Genomic DNA, 18,762 nt, shown 5'->3' on the forward strand with positions numbered 1-18,762 from the left:
GGTGTGTGTTTAAGTATACTGTTGTGAGCCACACAGCTCAGAACTATCAGTTTTTTGTAGATGGATAGAAATTGCAATACTGTAGGACCTCCATATAGGAACCTCAGTATGTTACCAGTATTTTTTCTCCAAAGCTGAACCTGTTTGCCAACTATGTGCAAGCCACTGTCTCCCCTCTCACCCAAGGAAAAGGCCAAGACAACCTGACTTACTGCAATTCGGAAAAGCCCATTTTGGGGGGTCAGGGATTATCTCAATGGCATAAGCACCTGCCTGGCAAGTGCAAGGTCGTGAGTTTGATCCTCCTTACCCAAAAAAAAAAAAAAAAAGCCAATTTTTCTTTTGGTTTCAGGAATCAAACTTAGGACCCTGTACCTGCCAGGCAGGCACTTATGCTGCTGAGGTAGATCCCCAGGCCCAGAAAAATCCATTTTAATTGTTACAATTTCTACAACGTGGTCTGGCCAAAATCTTATACTTGTCAAAATTTAGGAATGGCTTAAATACTACCCCATTCTTAATTTTTTTTCCAACATGGCATTGAAGGTCTGTCAGTCTTGTTTGTCTTTATAACCTCCATATCCTGTACTTCATCCAGAACAATTTACTTTCTTAATCTCTTCCTTAGACTTAATGGAGACTTTGTCCATCTAGTTTTCTTAGCTTCATGAGAAAATACTTTTTTCCTATATTTCCATCTATTTAAATTTTATCTATCTTTCAAGGCTGAGATCAACTATTATTCTCTTCAAATAGGCAACCCTAAGACACAAGGGCTGGGGATATAGCACTTGCCTGGCATGAGGGCCTAGGTTTGAGCCTCAGCGCGCGCACACACACACAGACACACACAGACACACACAGACACACAGACACACACACACACACACACACACACACACACACACACACACACACACACACGTATGCCCTCAGCAAGATTTTTAAGTCCAAGGCCTTATTCATCTTGGTGTTCCCCAAATCGTGCACTACGCGTATCTTGAATATAGTAAATACACAGAAATGTTATGTAGGGATGAGCTAAGAACAGCTAAGAACAGAACAGTTTGGGGTCATCTGGTGGGACTAGAAGCCGATCTGCCCACAGAAGAAATACACAGGTACCCATGGGAAGGCTGACTACAATGGAGAGCTATATTCTACATTATAACCAGGTACCTTCCCTTGCAAGACGGGGAATTTACATAGCACTGCTAAGGGCATTATCACCACTACTTAGACCATGTCAAAACTGTTTGGTATTTTGGGGGAATATAAAAGCAACTTTTTAGCCCTTGAGAAATAGAGCAAGAAAGTGGCAGAGTAACAACGAAGAGGGAACTGTGAGCTTCTGAGTAGGGACATGTTGATGAGAACCAGGTAATATACTAAGTTCAAGGAGTTTCACTCTGATTTTTAAGTCTGGATGTCTAAATTCTGAATACTTCATAACTACAATCCCTCCTGACAGAGAAATAAGGTTAATGCAACTCTGAGTATATTTCACTTTTACTAAGAGAATGAAAAAGAAATTATTAGAAGCACAAAAACAAGCCATTCTTGCTTTTAGGTGTATTATAAACTATTTATCATAAACTTTTTTTAAAAATTACTGCTTAATAATATTGATATTATTTTAAAATATTCCTAATTGTGGTTATTTCCACATGTGAATGGAACCACATCTTTGGAAATTTCTCAGTTAGCTGGTGTAATAAAAACCAGGAAGTAGTACAAATGTTTCCCTTTCAAAGCAAACCTTTTGGCATACTGATATTGTAACTTTGAGGGCTGGGGATGCTAGTGATCAAATCCAGTGCCTTGCACATGGTAGGCAAGTGCTTTACCACTGAGCTATACATCTGGCTGTGCAGTATTCTGAAAATGTTGGCTAAAGATGGATTTGACAAGGAAGAAAGAAAGAAAGAAAGAAAGAAAGAAAGAAAGAAAGAAAGAAAGGGAGACAGAAAAGAAAAGAAAAGGAAAAGAAAAAGAAAAGAAAAGAAAAAAGAAAAGAACACAAGTGTGCTGGTACACACTTATAATCCCAGCAGTCAGGAGGCTGAAGGATCACTATGAGTTCAGGACCAGTCTGGGCTACAAAGTGAGTTCAAGGCCAGCCTGAATTACAGTGCAAAACTCTGTTTCAAAAAAAAAAAAAAAACAAAAACATAGCTCAGCAGCATAAGCACCTGCCTTGTAAGGATATGGTCATTAGTTCGATCCCTGGTACCAAAAAAAAAAAAAAAAAAAAAAAAAAAAATTAAACAAACAAACAAGTAAAGCAATTATCTACTTAAAGGAAAGAGTGATGTAAATTAGAGATACAGTAATTGGTGGGGCTGGGGATTTAGCTCAGCAGCATAAGCACCTGCCTTGCATGCAGGCGGTCATGAGTTTGATCCCCAGTACCAATAAAAAGTTAAAAAAGACGAAAAAAAAAAATAGAGATACAGTAATTGGTGCTGAGCAGCACAGTAAGTACCCAAAACAACCATACCAAACAAACTGTTTTGGCTGGAAAGGTAATAAACCACAAGGCAATCAACACCAACAATTCTGACTTACAGGTTGAGTACCAAAGAATGAGTATCAGAACAAAATTTTTGCATCAAAATGTGTTGAGTATCAATTTTATGAGAACTAAGACATGACTGAGTTTAAGAATGTAAGTATTAAAAATATGAATACCTATCCTGTAAGTAATAACTGAACTCATTTGCCTCTTTTTGCTTAATCTGTATTTATCTCCCTGAAAATAATTTTCATGCAAATATTTTTGTAAAAAGTAAACATACCCACAATTTCATTTGTGTTGGTAATAAAGTTTCTAAACAAAAAAAGTTATATACACAGAGATAACCATTTTCATCCATTTGGAAAGCTTGAATTTAGTTTAGACATGCATTTAAAATGGCTAAATATAACACGTAGAAATTATTTTTCTTCTTCCCCATTAGCAAATACCCACCTAAATACCCAATGATACATGCCAAAGGCTTCCTAGTGCTTTTGCCTTTCAGTGGACTTCCAGATAGCTCAGCATGTCTGTCTGCATCTGAGGAGAGAAAGAAACACGGAGACAACCAGTGAGGTGGGTTTCTCTACCTGTACCACCCACACCGCAGAAAGAAAGGTGCAAGTGGAAAACAGTGCAAAGCATCTAGCAGGTTCCTGCATGATTTCCTTTTGGGTTAGGAAAACGGTTTCTAGTTCTGGATCTCAATACTACATCAGGGGTTTAACATGAGAGCACTCACTATAAAGCCCCATGCCAGTGCTGCACACAAATACACACACACACACTCCTTTTTCATTGTGTGCCCACCTGAAAAGTGATGGAAATATACTACTGTTCTTGCCATAGTATTTCTGTGGTACAGTAGGAAAGTGCCCATAGCATGAAGTGAACCAGTCCTAACATACAACCGATCTGGTTTGAAATAATCAGAGCTGTGAAGGCAGCACACTCTTCCATTCCTAGAGTGTGGTGGGTTCCTTACTGGCAAGTCTTCACTTATCTTGGCAAAACTCAATTCTATTAGGTAAGAACCTGGCCAGATTAATAACATGGCCATTTGAGCAACAACAGGTTTCCTATCCCTCTTACCCTACTATGACGGCACCTGTGCTGAGATGTAAACAGTTACCCATGTGCAGAGTTATTTCCTCTAACTCTTGGAATGGTAAGATGATGCAAGGGTGGGTATTAGCTCATAAACATTTTCATCACATACCTCATTCCTTATCATGACATTTTAGAGGGAAAAAAAATAAAGTATATAACAGTGTTTTAACTGTCACTAGGAAAGAAGAGTAGATGAGATACAGAAATGTCTCTCATACTAAGAGTTGATATAAAAATTTAGAAGGGAAAAAACAAAATATGCATTGAAACTTTTTAAAAAATCCAGGTATTGTCATAAAACTTAAGAGTGGCTTTAGTTTATTTCATTGTATGTTTATACCTTTCCACACCTTCAAGTATTTGAGAAGAATGTCATACAGATTTTGATTCCACTAGAGAATTTTTCCTTTTGCATGTGAGTTCACTTTTCTAGGAATACATAAAGGAAATGTCCTTTAACAACTATAAATTCTTAGCACTACTTGTGTTAAAATGTACAACTTAATTTGAAACCTCACATAAATTAAAAACTGACTTTGTCATAAGCGCCATCCTTTTTTCTCCAAGAAAATATTTTCCTAGAAACTATTAAACAGATGGGAAAATAGCATTTTTTTAAAAAGCATTAAAATTAGCACATACTGCAAGGGCCTCAAACACCACGAATCTGAGTATGTACTCGAAGCACTAGTGAATTATCATGCAACCATTGATAACCATAAATGATCCCATTCCTTTCCTCCTATTCAGCTGATTTCCTTTGGGACAGAAATAAATTATGAAGCTTTTCACCTGCTGTTGCATTAACAGTGAAGACACAGGCAGAAATACTAATAAGCACATTTTGGAGATATAAGCTAACACACATTAGAAAGTGCCTCTAACCCTGCAAGCATCAAACATTAATACCAAATTCCGGCCTAGCATCACCATTTCACTGAAAATTCAGTCTATGTAGGAAAAGGAGGAAACATTCTTCTCTAATTTAAAAGAAAAAGCTTGAATGAATCATGTTGGTTATTTCCTCAATTACCTTGGACAAAGGGAACTACTGTAATTCTAGGAATAAGGCTAATTTCACTCTTTATTCCAGCTTATTAACGCCTAAGGAAAGCTATCAAAATGGTTGCAACTGACAGACTTTGACATACACCATCACTTTGACAAGAATCAACTAATGCATCAGAGGGTCATTAACACAATAAATCAAAGACACTCCATTCTAAACTACACTAATTTGCTTTTTTTTTCATTAAATCAGTAGAATTAATTATATGATGTTCCAAGTAAAAACTTTATATTATAGGGTACCTCTTGATAAGAGATCAAAGCTCTTTAGAAGGATCCATACTTCACCAATATTCATTATAAAGTAGTTGGTGGTAAGAGTTACCAGTCTCAGTTATTTAAAAATCAAAGTGAGGTGCCAAGGTGACCTAATTATTTGAACATGAGAAAAATGACAGCTACAGTATTTAGTAGAAAGAATCCATTCTGTCCCTAGGAAATGACCATGCATAGGGTTAATGCCCAAGACCAAACTTGATGCCACCTGTCAGTCAGTCCTTGCTTCCAAATTACTCATCCATTTCTATTTAGATAGCTACTAAAAGTGCATGGACTAGGAGCTGGGGATTTAGTTCAGCGGCATAAGCGCCTGCCTTGCCAGCAGGCGGAAGAGCATGGATAAGAAAGCACTCTAAAAAACATCCAAAGAACCAAATCACCTACTCAGAGATGGAAAACACCAGCAGCTCAACCACTTGACTGGGCATAAGGCAGTTTTTAGCTTCCTACAAAATACTTCTGGTTTCCTTGAGGTAAACATGGTAGAATGCTATCATTGTTATTGCAATTATGACCATTTTTCTGCAATGTTTTGAAAACACTGGAGCAGGGGAAGTTACATAGAAAAGCTTCAAATATAGAAACTGAGGTAAAATTCACAATGACATCTACATCAGATTTCAATATCCCAGTCAAAATAAAACCACTGGTAGGATTTGCTTATAGAATTGTAAAGGTATTTCTTAACAAGACACAAAACTCAAGTACTATAAAACAACTTTTTGTTTTGTTTTTTTAGATGGTCTGGATGTAGTTCGGGTTGGCTGTGAACTCATTATGCAGCCCAAGCTGGTCTCAGACTCATGGTAATCCACCTGCCTCACTCCCATGCCGAGATTTCAGGTGTGTGCTACTATGTCCAGCAAAATAATTATGTTAAGTTTAGCAAATATAAACAAGTCAAAGACAAAATGGGGGAGATGATCTGCATCACATCTCTGATCAAAGCTAACTTTGTTAAGATATAAAAACTTCCCACAAGTCAAGAAGACTTCTAACAGAAAATAGAACAGGGTCAAAACATAGCTGACAAAGGAAATACAAATGGCTTTCAAAAAAGGAATAATTTCAGAGGCTGGAGGTTTAGCTCAGCGGCTTACGTGCCTGCCTTCCAAGCAGGCAGTCATGAGTTAGATCCCCGGTACCGATAAAAAGGAAAAAGACGAGAAAAAAAAAAAGGAATGATTTCTGTCATTCAAAATGGGAAATGCAAGCTGATACAAGACATATTTCTCATCAGCTAATAAAGGACTTCAATGGCGAGTGACGGCACGATTCTAGAGACGCAGGTATTCTGGAGAAGTGGGAGAAATTATAAACTGTAATTTTTCTGAGGGCAACAGTGCAACTCAAAACGTACATTCTAGCTAGGCTCTCGTATTTAGATGTCTACCTTACAAAAATGTTTTTTGTTGTTTTGGTCCCAAAAACTGAATCATAGGCCTCAAGAGCATGCCAAGGTGGGGCTCTATCACTGAGCTATACTTCCAGCTTACCTAATTTTCAAGCACAAGGATGAAAAACGTATCAAGAAAATGTTAGAAATAGCAAAAAATTTAAACACAGCACTGGTTACAGTAAAATTGGTACAGTGGTACAGTGGTACAATAAAATTGCACAGTAGCCCTGCCAAAATGAAGTAACTCCCAATGTACAAACATTAAATAAAAAAAAGTGAACAATGAGACTGTATAAAAATGATACATGTAATGGATCCTTAGAGATCCCTAGAATACCTTGAATACTTAAAATGATAATGGGGTGAAAGCTACCAAAACTAGTGACAATTACCTATAAAAAGGGTAAACCAAGAATGAAAAAGATATGTAACCACTTTTATAGTTTAAAACCATTTAAGTACCCGCTTGAAAAAATACACTGCCAAAACAAACCTATTGATGTTATCATGCACAAATTTTTAAAAGTAGTAAAAACACAAAATAGAGGACAGTGGCTACTGATACAAAATGAGCAAAACAAAACTGTTCTCTTTAGGGGCTGGGGATTTAGCTCAGCGGCATAAGCACCTGCCTTGCAAGCGGGCGGTCGTGAGTTTAATCCCCGGTACCGATTTAAAAAAAAAAAAAAAAAACAAAAACTGTTCTCTTCTGATTAATTTAAGACTACACAAATTCAGAAAAGCTAGACAATGACTAATTTTTGCTGAAAAATGACTAGAAAAACTCATGCCTAATAAATTTCTCATGAACAGGCTCTTAGGGTACTTTCAAAGTTGAATAAGTATCTTCAAACAGACGCCCCAAAAATGTCTCAATGAGAAGGCAAGTGTGGTGGTATACATCTGTAATCCAAGCAACTAACAGGCTGAGACAGGAGGACAGCTAAACGTTTTAAGCCAGTCTGGAGACCAGCCTAAACCGCCTCAGAAAACACCAAAAAATGTCATATTGGGAAACACAGCTGCCATGCATTGCTGGTGCATTAATTCAGAACCACTTAATTACCCTCGAATGCTTTCCAGATAACAGGGAAATCATCGGGACCTACATTTTTAGGGACTCTGGTTTCATCTGTGGAGCTGCCAACACATGTACTTAACCTCAGTCTAAGGAGCCTGAATCTTAAACAGTGGTCATCCTAAGATCAGATGCTTTAATTCTGTGTATTTTAGACAAAGCCAACTGGTACCTGAAAGAAATGTCTGGTGGCAATTAACAAAGACTGAACACCACTGTCACATCACAGTTTTTTTTTACTGGGGAGAGGACAGCCAAAAAGGAGACACTATGTCTAAACATGATGCTTTATAAACTGTGCTGTTGGGGTACAAACCTCATATTTTTTTTTTTTTTTTCTTTTTGGTCTTTTTCCTTTTTATCAGTATCAGGGATCGAACTCAGGACTGCCTGCTTGCAAGGCAGGTGCTTATGCCGCTGAGCTAAATCTCCAGGCCCCGGTACAAACCTCATTAAAGACACTGGTAATTTTCCTTATGCTACCTTGGATTTTGGTTTACTACTTTTAAGAGCTACAATCTGCATGGCGGAATAGTTAGGGTATTTTGGCAGGCTTATATATGCACACACGTAAGTACAATATTAACATAACTATCTGGGAAAATTCATTTTAAAAACCACCTTTTCATAAATACATATTCATGTATTATTGTATTATTCATGTATAAATTCATTTTTCCTCTTACATATTTTTTCTCATCCATATTCTTAAATGTTGGTAATATTAGATAGTTGAGGCTTTTGGAGACAAACTCTTGCTATGTAACAAACCCAGGCTGGCCTCAGACTTGTGGTGCTCCTCCTGTCATAGCCTCCCACGTGCTGGGCTTCCAGGTGTGCGCCACCATGCCTGGTTTATATGGTATCTCTAAATCACTTAACAGGGAACATTTTCATAGCTCCAACTGATTAAAAAGGATGAAGGAATCTCCCTTCCACTGGTGTATCTCCTTTGCACTCCTTTCCCTTCCAATAAATATTGGCTTAGGAAGATTCCCCGTTTGTACTATATTAAATGTCTTGGTACACATTCCTTAATGAAAATAAAAGTATTCTGCAGCCAATCAAAAGTTTTTCCTCCAAGTAAGCATTACTTCATAAATCAAGTACTCTGAACTTTGATCATGCTTTCGCTACACTACCTGAGTTTACCTCCTTGTCTTGCTGCTTCTGTCCAGCCTGTGACCCCCATAAACTCCTGCATTGTGATGTTGCCACTAAGGCTAGAAGCCATGAAACAGATCAATTTCTACAGTACTTATTGAAAAATCTCAAGCTCAGAATTAATTTTCTTTTCTCAATATAAAGGTTATTCTAAAATGCATTAATTAGAACTTTTTTTTATCAATATTATAGAATTATAAACTTTCATCTGATTTGAAACATTCACATTGCCTTATAGTGATTTCAAGTTTTTCCAGGGGGAGCAGGGACCAGGGAAAGCGTACTACACACACACACACACACTCACTCACTCTCTCTTTCATTTCCCAGATACTAGACTCAGCTGTCAGACATCAGGTTATTAACACCTAATCTTCTTATTAACAAGGTAATATAAAGGCATCTGCAGTAGAGGATATACAAGATATATATAAGCAGGGAAAAATCAATTCATTAGTTGTTTGAAAATGTATGTAACCTGAGTACATGGCTGCTCAAACGCTGTAATTTTAAATTATTTGGGTAAAACTAACTATTCTAGAATCAGATTCTATGTGAACCTCATGACCAGTGAGTACAAATAACTATGCTCTTTGAATCTCATTCCAACAAATGACTATTTTTCAGAAGCCCGCAGAAATACAGGTAATTTAATCACAACCTGCACCCCCCTTTCTTGCAGCATGGCCTTTTAAGAGGGAGAAAATTAAGAGTAATGTGACAGAAAACCATACTTTACTCAAAGATGGTATGCAAATTAAATGAAAATTAACGAAGAGCCAAGGGAAAAGCAAGTATCTCAGTAGCTAATTAGGTTGATTGTAGTCTCTTTTCCATTATAGAAAAAAGGATGATACTGGATCTTTAATGGGTACTGAACTTTAATGGAAGAACTGCAGTAATTTTTTCTCATGGTCTAATTGTTTTAAGAAACTGTATGTAAATGTAAGTGTTAAAAATCAACTGAATAGTTTGGATCAATACATTTATTTTCCAGTTGCTCAAAATGATTATGATTGCTCAAAGTGATTATGTAAGTCCAGGAACTCAGCAATTCTAGGTCAGACCTAAAGATAAGCCAGACATGAATGTAACATGGCTCTTAAACCTTGCATGAGCCCCTGACATTACTGCCCATTTCTACTCCCTTCACAAAAAGCGTTTCTTCTTACACAGCTTTTGCCAGTAAGTTTTCAACTTTTAATTTTCTGCTGAAAATTATCTCCTGAAACAAAAAGTAACTTCTCCAGTGTCATTCCTTTCATGGATATCCTCTTTAAACCAAAGTGGAAAATCTCATTATACGACTTCTTATATCACAGATGAAGTATCTGAATCCATTTAAGGTTTCCCATCTTAAGCCAGACAGCAGCAAGTCATCTTATTCCTTAGGGGAAAATACTGTATGGCTCTGCTAGCCAGAGCTAACACCAATTCTGTACACATTTCCAGATACACAGTAATGACAAGACAATCCACAATTCATGGTACATATGACCTTTGTTCTGACAAAAATAGGAAACATACGCAAGACCAAATGTGTTGAAAACAACAGTAATGAGTTATGTACGTGTTATATGATTATGAAATGGAAACCAAATTGAACAGATTACTCAACCACAAATTTAGAGGCTAGCTTAAAAAAATAAAAATGTCTTTTCAAAAAATTCACCCAAAATGATTTCAAATTTTATTTATAATTTGTTAAGCTTTCTAATAAATACAACATGTTTTATGAAGCCCTGTGAATTTCCATAATGTTGTATGACTGTAAAGGTTCCTGGGACAATGAATTTACAAAGACACCTGATTTCTAATGAGTATGAATTAATAAATTTTATTTGAACTTAATGAACCCATCCATGTTAGACTGGACATGCATGCTGTCTCCACTGGGGAGTTTCACTGGAATACCATCCTTAAAGGTCATCCTGGGACATCGCCTAACAGGTGAAAGTGCTCTGATAAGAGACCTTTTGGCAATTCCGTCACAAAACCCCACTGGATGTTCGCCTCCCACCCCTCTCTACTGAAAACTACTCTCACAGAGATTAGATTTCAATGCCCACCCCTGGCATGATACAAATGGCAGCAGACAAAAAACAATGTTTAAAAAAAAACCAAATAAAAGGCTGTACACAAGAACTTATGTTTATTGCAAACAAACAAACAAAAAAGAGAGAAGGAAAGAAAGAAAATGGTCAGAAAAGCACAACATGTAAGGTTAAGAATTTAAAAACGTCTTACATTCTGCCCTAATGGCAGCATAATTAATAGCAACAAACGGACGTCTTGCTGCCTGCCGCAACCGGAGGGTATTTTTGCAGACCTGACGAGCAAATTTTGTGAAATAAGTGGTGTGGAGGAAGAAAGCTTGGCGAGTCTTCACCGCAGACTTTGGGCTCCCAGTGTTTCGGACCGGCATTCCCTGCATGGCCTGCCGGGACAGGTGACTTCTAACTCGGGCATCCTGCAGAACCACAAACCAACAAATGTTTACAGAAGAGAACTTGTCCAAACACTGCCATTTGCATCATATACCCACAAAAGTCTGATTTTTAAATCAATCACTGAGGCATCTATACCCTAGGACCCCAGTCCTAAAAAGTCATTTAAAAGTGCGCACTTTCGGGCAGGGAACTTAGCTCTGCAGCACAAGCACCTGTCTGGCAAGCACAGGGTCATGAATTCAATTCCCGATACAACAACAACAAAAATATGTGCTTTTGGGAGAAATATGAGCACAACAGAGGGGAGTGGGATCGAGATGTAATACAACAATCCAAAATCATATATATGATAGTAGTAACTTACAAAGGGGTTAGATTCTTTATCATTAAGGAGTCCTGAGATCACATTAGCACTGAAAAAGAACAGTCCACCGTCGGTGAACACAGGTGTTTGTCATCTTCAATCTACAACGATTTTACCAAAATCATGTTTCAACTACTGCTCACCTCAAAATTGAGTCCAATACCTTCCTGCCCTTCCACAACAGCCAGGCAGACAGAAAATGTTCAATTTGTGTTTACTACTTTACGTAAGACGTTTTCAACAGTATCTAAAGGTTACAAACTGTTTTCCACAGCAATTAAAACATATTTTGTAAATCTCTACTTATGCTAATACCACCCACACGCATTATTCTTTTGTCTGAGCAATCAGACAAGATCATATTTTGAATACCTCAAAGAAAACTGATTTTTTCCTTGTTCCCCTCTCTCTCCTTGTTCCACCCACCCTGAATAATGTAACACTATGTTTACCTAAAAAAGTAGCATTGTTTATTTTTAAACTCTCCTATACAGTACTTCTTCTCTTTCCAAGGAATGAGCCAACTATTGAAAAACATGATGTTTTCCAGGACTAAAACCTACTGTGGTATACCTCTGCAGATGGGCTGGGAGATAACTTCTCCTCTTCTGATTGGGTGGGCATTTTTAGGCCTCCATATTTTTTCCAATACAGCCAACAAGTTGCACACAATCTACACTGCATGTTAGGTGGGCCCCAAGAATACCACTGGTGAGACTGTGATGCTAAAGACAGGAGAAAAAAAAAAAAAAAAAGATACTAAGAATTTTGCAACATCAATAGAAATAGGATCTAATATCTCAAAAATATTCCAAAGCTACTCTTCATTTACAATGTTAACTTTTCTTTCACTAGTTTATAAGTCAAACATGAAAACAACATATACATGTACTTTTCACTACTCAGAATTCAATAAAGCACAGATTTCTACTATGTATTGATTGCCTATACCATTTAACAGAGGCTAGTTGAAGCATCTTATATTACACATTGTTCGGCTGAGTTTTTGTTCTATTATTTTTTTTTAAACATTCCATACTTTTTTTTTCCTTTTTTATTTTTATTGGTACTGGGGATCGAACTCATGACTGCCTGCTTGCAAGGCAGGTACTTATGCCACTGAGCTAAATCCCCAGCCCCTTGTTCCTATTGTTTAAAAATGCTTTAATTACATATCTGGAAATAAGTTTTCAGATGTTATTATTATGATCTTGGGGAGGAGAGAAAAGTCTTCACTATGTAGCCCAGGCTGGCCTTGAACTCAGCAATCCTTCCTCAGCCTCCTGTTGGGATTACCAGACACATACCACTACATCAGACAAATTATCATGATTAATATTAGTATTAAAGGGTAAATCCAAGTTCCCACACCAAGCTCAGAAGGTACCTTACGGCTTACTTGAGGGGCTCCATTTATAAAAGCAAGACTCTAATAGAAATTGTAGTCTATTTGCCATTGCTTCATTTTAATTAAGACAAAATATTGAATTTCTTCCTAGGAAATCAAAATGTCTTTCAACAATATAAATCCATATCAAGTGAGCATGTCAGCTGATATCACAACACATTTTAAGACCCAATCACAGCCGATTTATTGATTGGTTAAACACTGTAAGCCTGTATTTGGTCTGCTTCACAATTTAAACTCCTGTCACGTAGCACTAAAAACACTTACCACGAGACTGAAATTTAACACAGAAAACACTGGTGCTGAAACAGTAAATTAATGAAGTGCATAAAAACCATTGAAACTGCAATTGCCTTGGAAGTTTTCCTCTGAACAGTACACTGAAGGCATCAACTAACACCTCCAGAACCAATGTTAACAAGAGCAAAAGCTTGGACTGGCCTGTGGGAACACTTGCCTAATGGGGGGTGGGGGGTGTGTGCTCGTGCACATAGGGTCAAGGAGAGGAGAAGCAGCGGGAGACAGAAAGGACAGGAAACAGACAGGCACAGTTCAGTGAGCGTTATGTGCAAGGCCTTGGCTTAGGCCCTCAGCCCCTCCCCACAGAAAGACTGCAAAAATACAGTGACCACTGCATTTAATGCTTAGTTTCCTGAGAATATATGCACTCGCTGTTATGCTATTTTGGGAGAATTTCTTATAAATAGAAACCTAGATATTTTCTTCTTATTTAAAATAAGTCAAAATTATTTTTTAAAGAAGTTTTTTGAGTCAGGGTCTCATTGTATGGCAACCCACCTGCCCACAAAAGGAACATCATTTGACAAGAAAATTATACTTTTAAAAAATTTTTATGTGTGTATTATATTAAAATATTTTGATAGAAATACTTGGATAAAAATATAAAATCACTTGTTATACACATAAATGTCAGTAATTATTTGAAGTAATACATATAAGTGGGAAAGGCTTGACGGTTAAAAAAAAAAATGAAACAGATTATTAGATGTGGTTGTGCACACCTATAGTCCCAACTACATAGGAGGATGAGGCAGGAGGACAGTGTGAGCCCAGGGATACAGGGTCACCGTGTGACCATAACAAGATCTTGTCTCAAAAATGATTAAACTACTACCGTTTATCTTCCGGGTTCTTTTTTTAAACTTTCATTGCAATATACATGCACATCAAAATACAAAATTCCCAACTCAAAGACACTTATGATGCTACTTCATGTAAAATCTACACCAGAAGAATCTAGTTTTTTCTGGTGCTCCCATGGTGCAAAAAATGATTAGACATGTCCCAAAGTCCCTTTCTATTATAGTCAGGAATCTGTCCAGCTCACACGTTCCTTGGCACTGAGAGAATTATGTGATTAGGTTTTTAAAGTCTTTTCTACAGCTGATGCCTCGTATAGTGTACAGAGCAGTCATGAAACCCCATGCTTCTATGTCAATAAGGACAGTAAGCAGGCAATTCTAGGTTTCTACCTCCAAAAGGCTGCTGAAAGCCAAAGACTGAGCACAGCAAACTTGTAGTAAACACTAGGTGCCTTTTTCCCCACTCCAGGCCACCTTGATATACAAGATGTCACCCATGTCCTATTAAGAGATTATACTCTTGCTTCAGGTTGGTTGGCTGGCCTGTCATTCATTCATTTACTGGCAACAGGGTCTGCTATATAGTCCAAGCGGCCCTTGAACTCACAGCAATCTTTCTGCCTCAGCTTCCTCTCCCAAGTGCTAGGATTACAAGTGTGTACCACCACACCTGGCTGTTGCTCGAAATTTAAATGAACACACCAATTACCCCACTTACCACCCAAAGAACATATAACACAATACTGCCAGCAGAGATAAATACAAACAGGCCCTGAGGCCAAAGGAAGTATCACAGAGCAGCACCTCCCAAACCGGTGTCCTGAGGATTATAAACAGCACTTTATTTATATACATGCCGTTTCTACAGAATTATGGGGCATCTTTGCCAAAGGACCTAGAGAAACTCCTAAAGGACATTTAGTATGCATCTCAGGACTGCGGTTTAGGCAAAGCTAATACAACTCTGCAAACTCTGTTTAGCAAACACTGCCATCAAATACTCAACAAACACAGAGGCCCAAGAAGAAAATCAAAAGAAACTCTAGGCCTCTTCCTAGTACATATAGAGTAAGTCAGTGAAAGGGCCTCTGTTCCTTACAGAAGCAGGAATGGGCGCCTACTCACTCCAAAGAAACACTGCCCAGCCTCTATGCTGTTCATTCGGAGCACACAGTTCCGAGGCTGCGCGGCATCCCACCCCACAGTGCAGGAGTGGTCCCTGCAGGTTAACACAGGACAGGCCTCAGAGGGAAGGGACAAAGCCTGCTGAAGCAAACTTACCATAGCAGCTCTCACAGGCGCGACCTAACAGGGGATTCTGGGGCTGGAACGTGCTCCCCACAGCTCCATTCACAGTGCCAGGCTTGCCATTGTTGGTGGATATTTGGTTGGGATTTGGTTTGCTGCTTTCAATGAAACGTAAAGTGAGGTGATAAAAAATGTTTTGTATAACAAGACAAAAAGCTCAGTATCTCCTTACTAATTTACTTTAGCTAAACAGAAATACACTGCTAAAAACAAGGTGTTGAAATGAACCCATTCCAGTTTACACAACAAAGCGATATAATAAACAGTCTCTTGTGCCTGATCCTTTCCCAGTAAAAGCAGCACCTCTTGTCTATACAAATGCACTTAAAAGACCATCCTTGGAGGCTTCCGAAACATGCAAATTATTAGGATTCACCGCTCATAAATTCTTAAGAAATAACAGTTTGGCTCAAATAACGAGCTGAAGACAGCATCGTGTAACTGCAGCAATCAAGGCGCTCTCCATTCCTGCCGCTGCCTCTAAAGCTGCCCTGGACGGAGCAGTGTCCACAGCACGTGGGGCGCCCTAACGCCTTTTTCTGCAGCCCGGTTAGCACTGCAGAGATCCTGATCCCCTTTCCTATTCCTAGGACAATTCCCAGTGTGTTTCAATTTCTATGAAGAATATTAAAGAGCACTTAAAATTAGAAAAATCAGTAATTTTGAGATTTAAACCTTTTAACAAAATCATTTGTAAGAGTAAAAGGAGGCATCAAAAGGCTATACGCAAATTTCCTAGACAGCAAGTCAACATAATCACTAATTCTTCACAACTATACAGTTCAGACACATTCAAATACAGCTAACTCCCTGTGGATAAGCCAGGACCAAGAACACTACACAGGTGCACATGGCATGCATAGTTTATTCAGCACCTATCTATTCAGTGTCTAGTATACAAAAGTCTTTGGCTTTAAGGAGCTTCATTCTAAACAATCTTCCATGGGTATTTTCTAGACAGAAAAACTAACTGGCAAATTTAGAAATTAATACTGAGTGAACAAATGGAGATTATGCACATATGCAAACTATGTTCTGTCTTTCGATGGCCACTGATGCAATGCGATGTCTCAACCATCAAGACACCTGGAATCTCAACAGAATGGGCTCGGGGATTTCTTTTCCATGATGTGACTTAACAATCAAAGCCTGGTGTGTAGACTGGTTTGCCTGAGAACACACACCTTACTTAACATTTCCTTTCAGCACTCTCTCTTAACTCTCAGGTGACGCCCCACCCCACCTCCAGGAGTCATCCTAACTTTTGGGTGTACCAAGTGCCTATTTTGTAAGTGAGAGCTGTACTTTACACCTTTAACTTTTGTCAGCAATGCCTTTTACATTTTTTATTTTTCAGTGCTGGGGATCAAATCAGGGATTCACAAATGCTAATTTTCCACAATTGCTACCACTGCACTATAGCCCCAGTATGTTTTTAAAAAATATTAAATGAGACAGATGTTTTCTCTTAGTTTTCAGCTAAAAATATACAAAATGAAAAATGAGTGGTTTAGAACAATCAAGTTTTCCAACGATACATATCTATTTAAACTTTTAAAAAATATTATACGCCAGACATGGAGGCACATGCCTGTATTCTCATCTACTCAGGAGGCTAAGGCACAAGGATCACAAGTCTGAGGCCTGTCTGGGCCACTTAGCAACATCTTGTCTCAAAATTTTAAAAGATTTTAAAGGGGTAGATAGGGATGTAGTAGGAAACTGCCAGGCTCAAAAAGCTAGCAGAAGAAAATCATTTTTTGTTTCAGAAACAATTTGGAAATACAACAAAGACCTCAGACCTTTATCCAATTCAGTAACTCAGCTGCGTAGTTTTGAACAATTTATATGACTTACATATACTTTTTAGAAGTAGGATCTCTAAAAATAATTCTTAAGTTAGGGATTGGAAAACTTCTGTAAGGGGCAGAGAGTTCAGTATTTTAAGTTGTGTGGGTAATACAATTTCTCTTAATTCTGCCATTGTAGCCTTATATTAGACAAAGACAATGCAAAAATGAACAAGTACATCTATGCTATTTACAAAAATAGATGCTAGCTTAAAAATTTGGCCCACAGGGCTGGGGATTCAGCGGCATAAGCACCTGCCTGGCAAGCACGCAGTTATGAGTTCGATCCTTGGTACCAAAAAAAAAAAAAAAGATTTGGCCCATAGACTATACAATTAGATCAAGGCACTAAAGTCAATGTAAAGTTATTGTGTATGCAATGCAATGCAATGCAATGCAGTGTAAATGGGTTTGCATGGTCAAAAATGGTCTTGTGATATAGAAAGCGTAGTGAGACGTAAGTTGCTATGTTTCTGAAATTTTAACAAATGAGTTCCAATGGTAAATTCTTTGGAGAATGTCAATTTCGTACACAGTTAAATAAAATATATAATTTAAATGGAATTAAAAATCATTGCAGAAGGGATGTAATTATGGGCCAAATAAATTATGTATTTTTAAAAAGTAAACATGTTACTTCCATTGAGGTAAAAAATTAATATGAAAGATCATAAGTCATTTCCATAAGTCATCTTATATGTAAAAAACATGTACTATACAATATACAAGAATCCAGTAAACAAGAGTATATTTAAAAAACTGTATTCAGGTCTAAGAATGAAAAAAACTCTTGGAACAACAACAACAAAAAGTTTATAATAGGCGGGGTATGGTGGTGCACACCCGTAATCCTAGCACTTGGGAGGCTGAGGCAGGATCATCACCATGAGTCCGAGACCAGCTTGGATTACACAGTGAGTTGAACGTCAGCTAAACTACACAGTGAGCTTCTGTCCCCTGCCCCCCACAAAAGTTTGTAGTAAATTTCATTTTAATCCCAAAAGTCTAGGATAGTACTATACACACAAGTGTTCAATAAATAAAATTTTACCTAGACAAAGGAATGAGCAAATCCCAAAGATCTCAACAAAGGGGTACAGTAATTCAATTAAAGCACAGTAAACAAAAACTGGCACTCATTTTGATATGACAATGATTTGTAAGCTCAAAGGGTAATAGAATACTAGGCACCTAAAACACACTGAATCCCATGCATTATTTATTAAACATTCACAATAAGTATGGTTCTAATTGGTAAATCAGACAAGACAATGAGGTAAAAACCAAATAATGTGAACAACATACCACCTCGAAGTAGCAATACACACTTTGTAAGGAAAATTCCTTCTATAACGTAGAAGTATCAAAAGGTGCTAACTATGAAACACATTTACTTCAAATAATGTAATTAGCCCCACAGGTTAGGGCTCTGTGTTTTGTTTTGTTTGAGACAGGGTCTTTTTATATGGTTCAGGCTGGCCTGGATTCACTATGTAGCCAAAGCTGGACTCAAACTCTCAGCAATCCTCCTGCCTCAGCCTCCTGAGGCACCACCACACACAGATTAGTTTTCTGATACTTCCCTGAATCCTTTGTAAAGTACATGGCACTCTTTTATCTCTAGCTTCATGTTAATCTGCTATGGTTCTCTCGGTCATTTCTT

At 37.8% G+C, this 18,762-nt stretch overlaps 1 protein-coding gene across 6 annotated transcripts in view; it reads right to left on the reverse strand.

The window, feature by feature from the left end:
* The window catches only part of Mta3 (metastasis associated 1 family member 3), a 138,563-nt gene that overhangs the window by 15,156 nt on the left and 104,645 nt on the right, over positions 1-18,762 (reverse strand). For 5 of the 6 annotated variants that reach the window (XM_063229284.1, XM_063229268.1, XM_063229271.1 and 2 more), the window contains 4 exons: positions 15,223-15,347; positions 12,004-12,155; positions 10,864-11,086; positions 2,972-3,058 (listed from right to left, as the gene is read on the reverse strand). In XM_063229284.1, the coding sequence (XP_063085354.1) occupies positions 2,972-3,058; positions 10,864-11,086; positions 12,004-12,155; positions 15,223-15,347 (587 nt within the window). The remainder of the gene's footprint in view (positions 1-2,971; positions 3,059-10,863; positions 11,087-12,003; positions 12,156-15,222; positions 15,348-18,762) is intronic. The other variant, XM_063229270.1, reaches the window with a different exon arrangement.

The sequence above is a fragment of the Cavia porcellus genome, unplaced genomic scaffold, assembly GCF_034190915.1.
Source record: "Cavia porcellus strain 051 isolate PalLab524CR breed Dunkin Hartley unplaced genomic scaffold, mCavPor4.1 scaffold_1, whole genome shotgun sequence".
Lineage (NCBI taxonomy): Eukaryota > Metazoa > Chordata > Mammalia > Rodentia > Caviidae > Cavia > Cavia porcellus.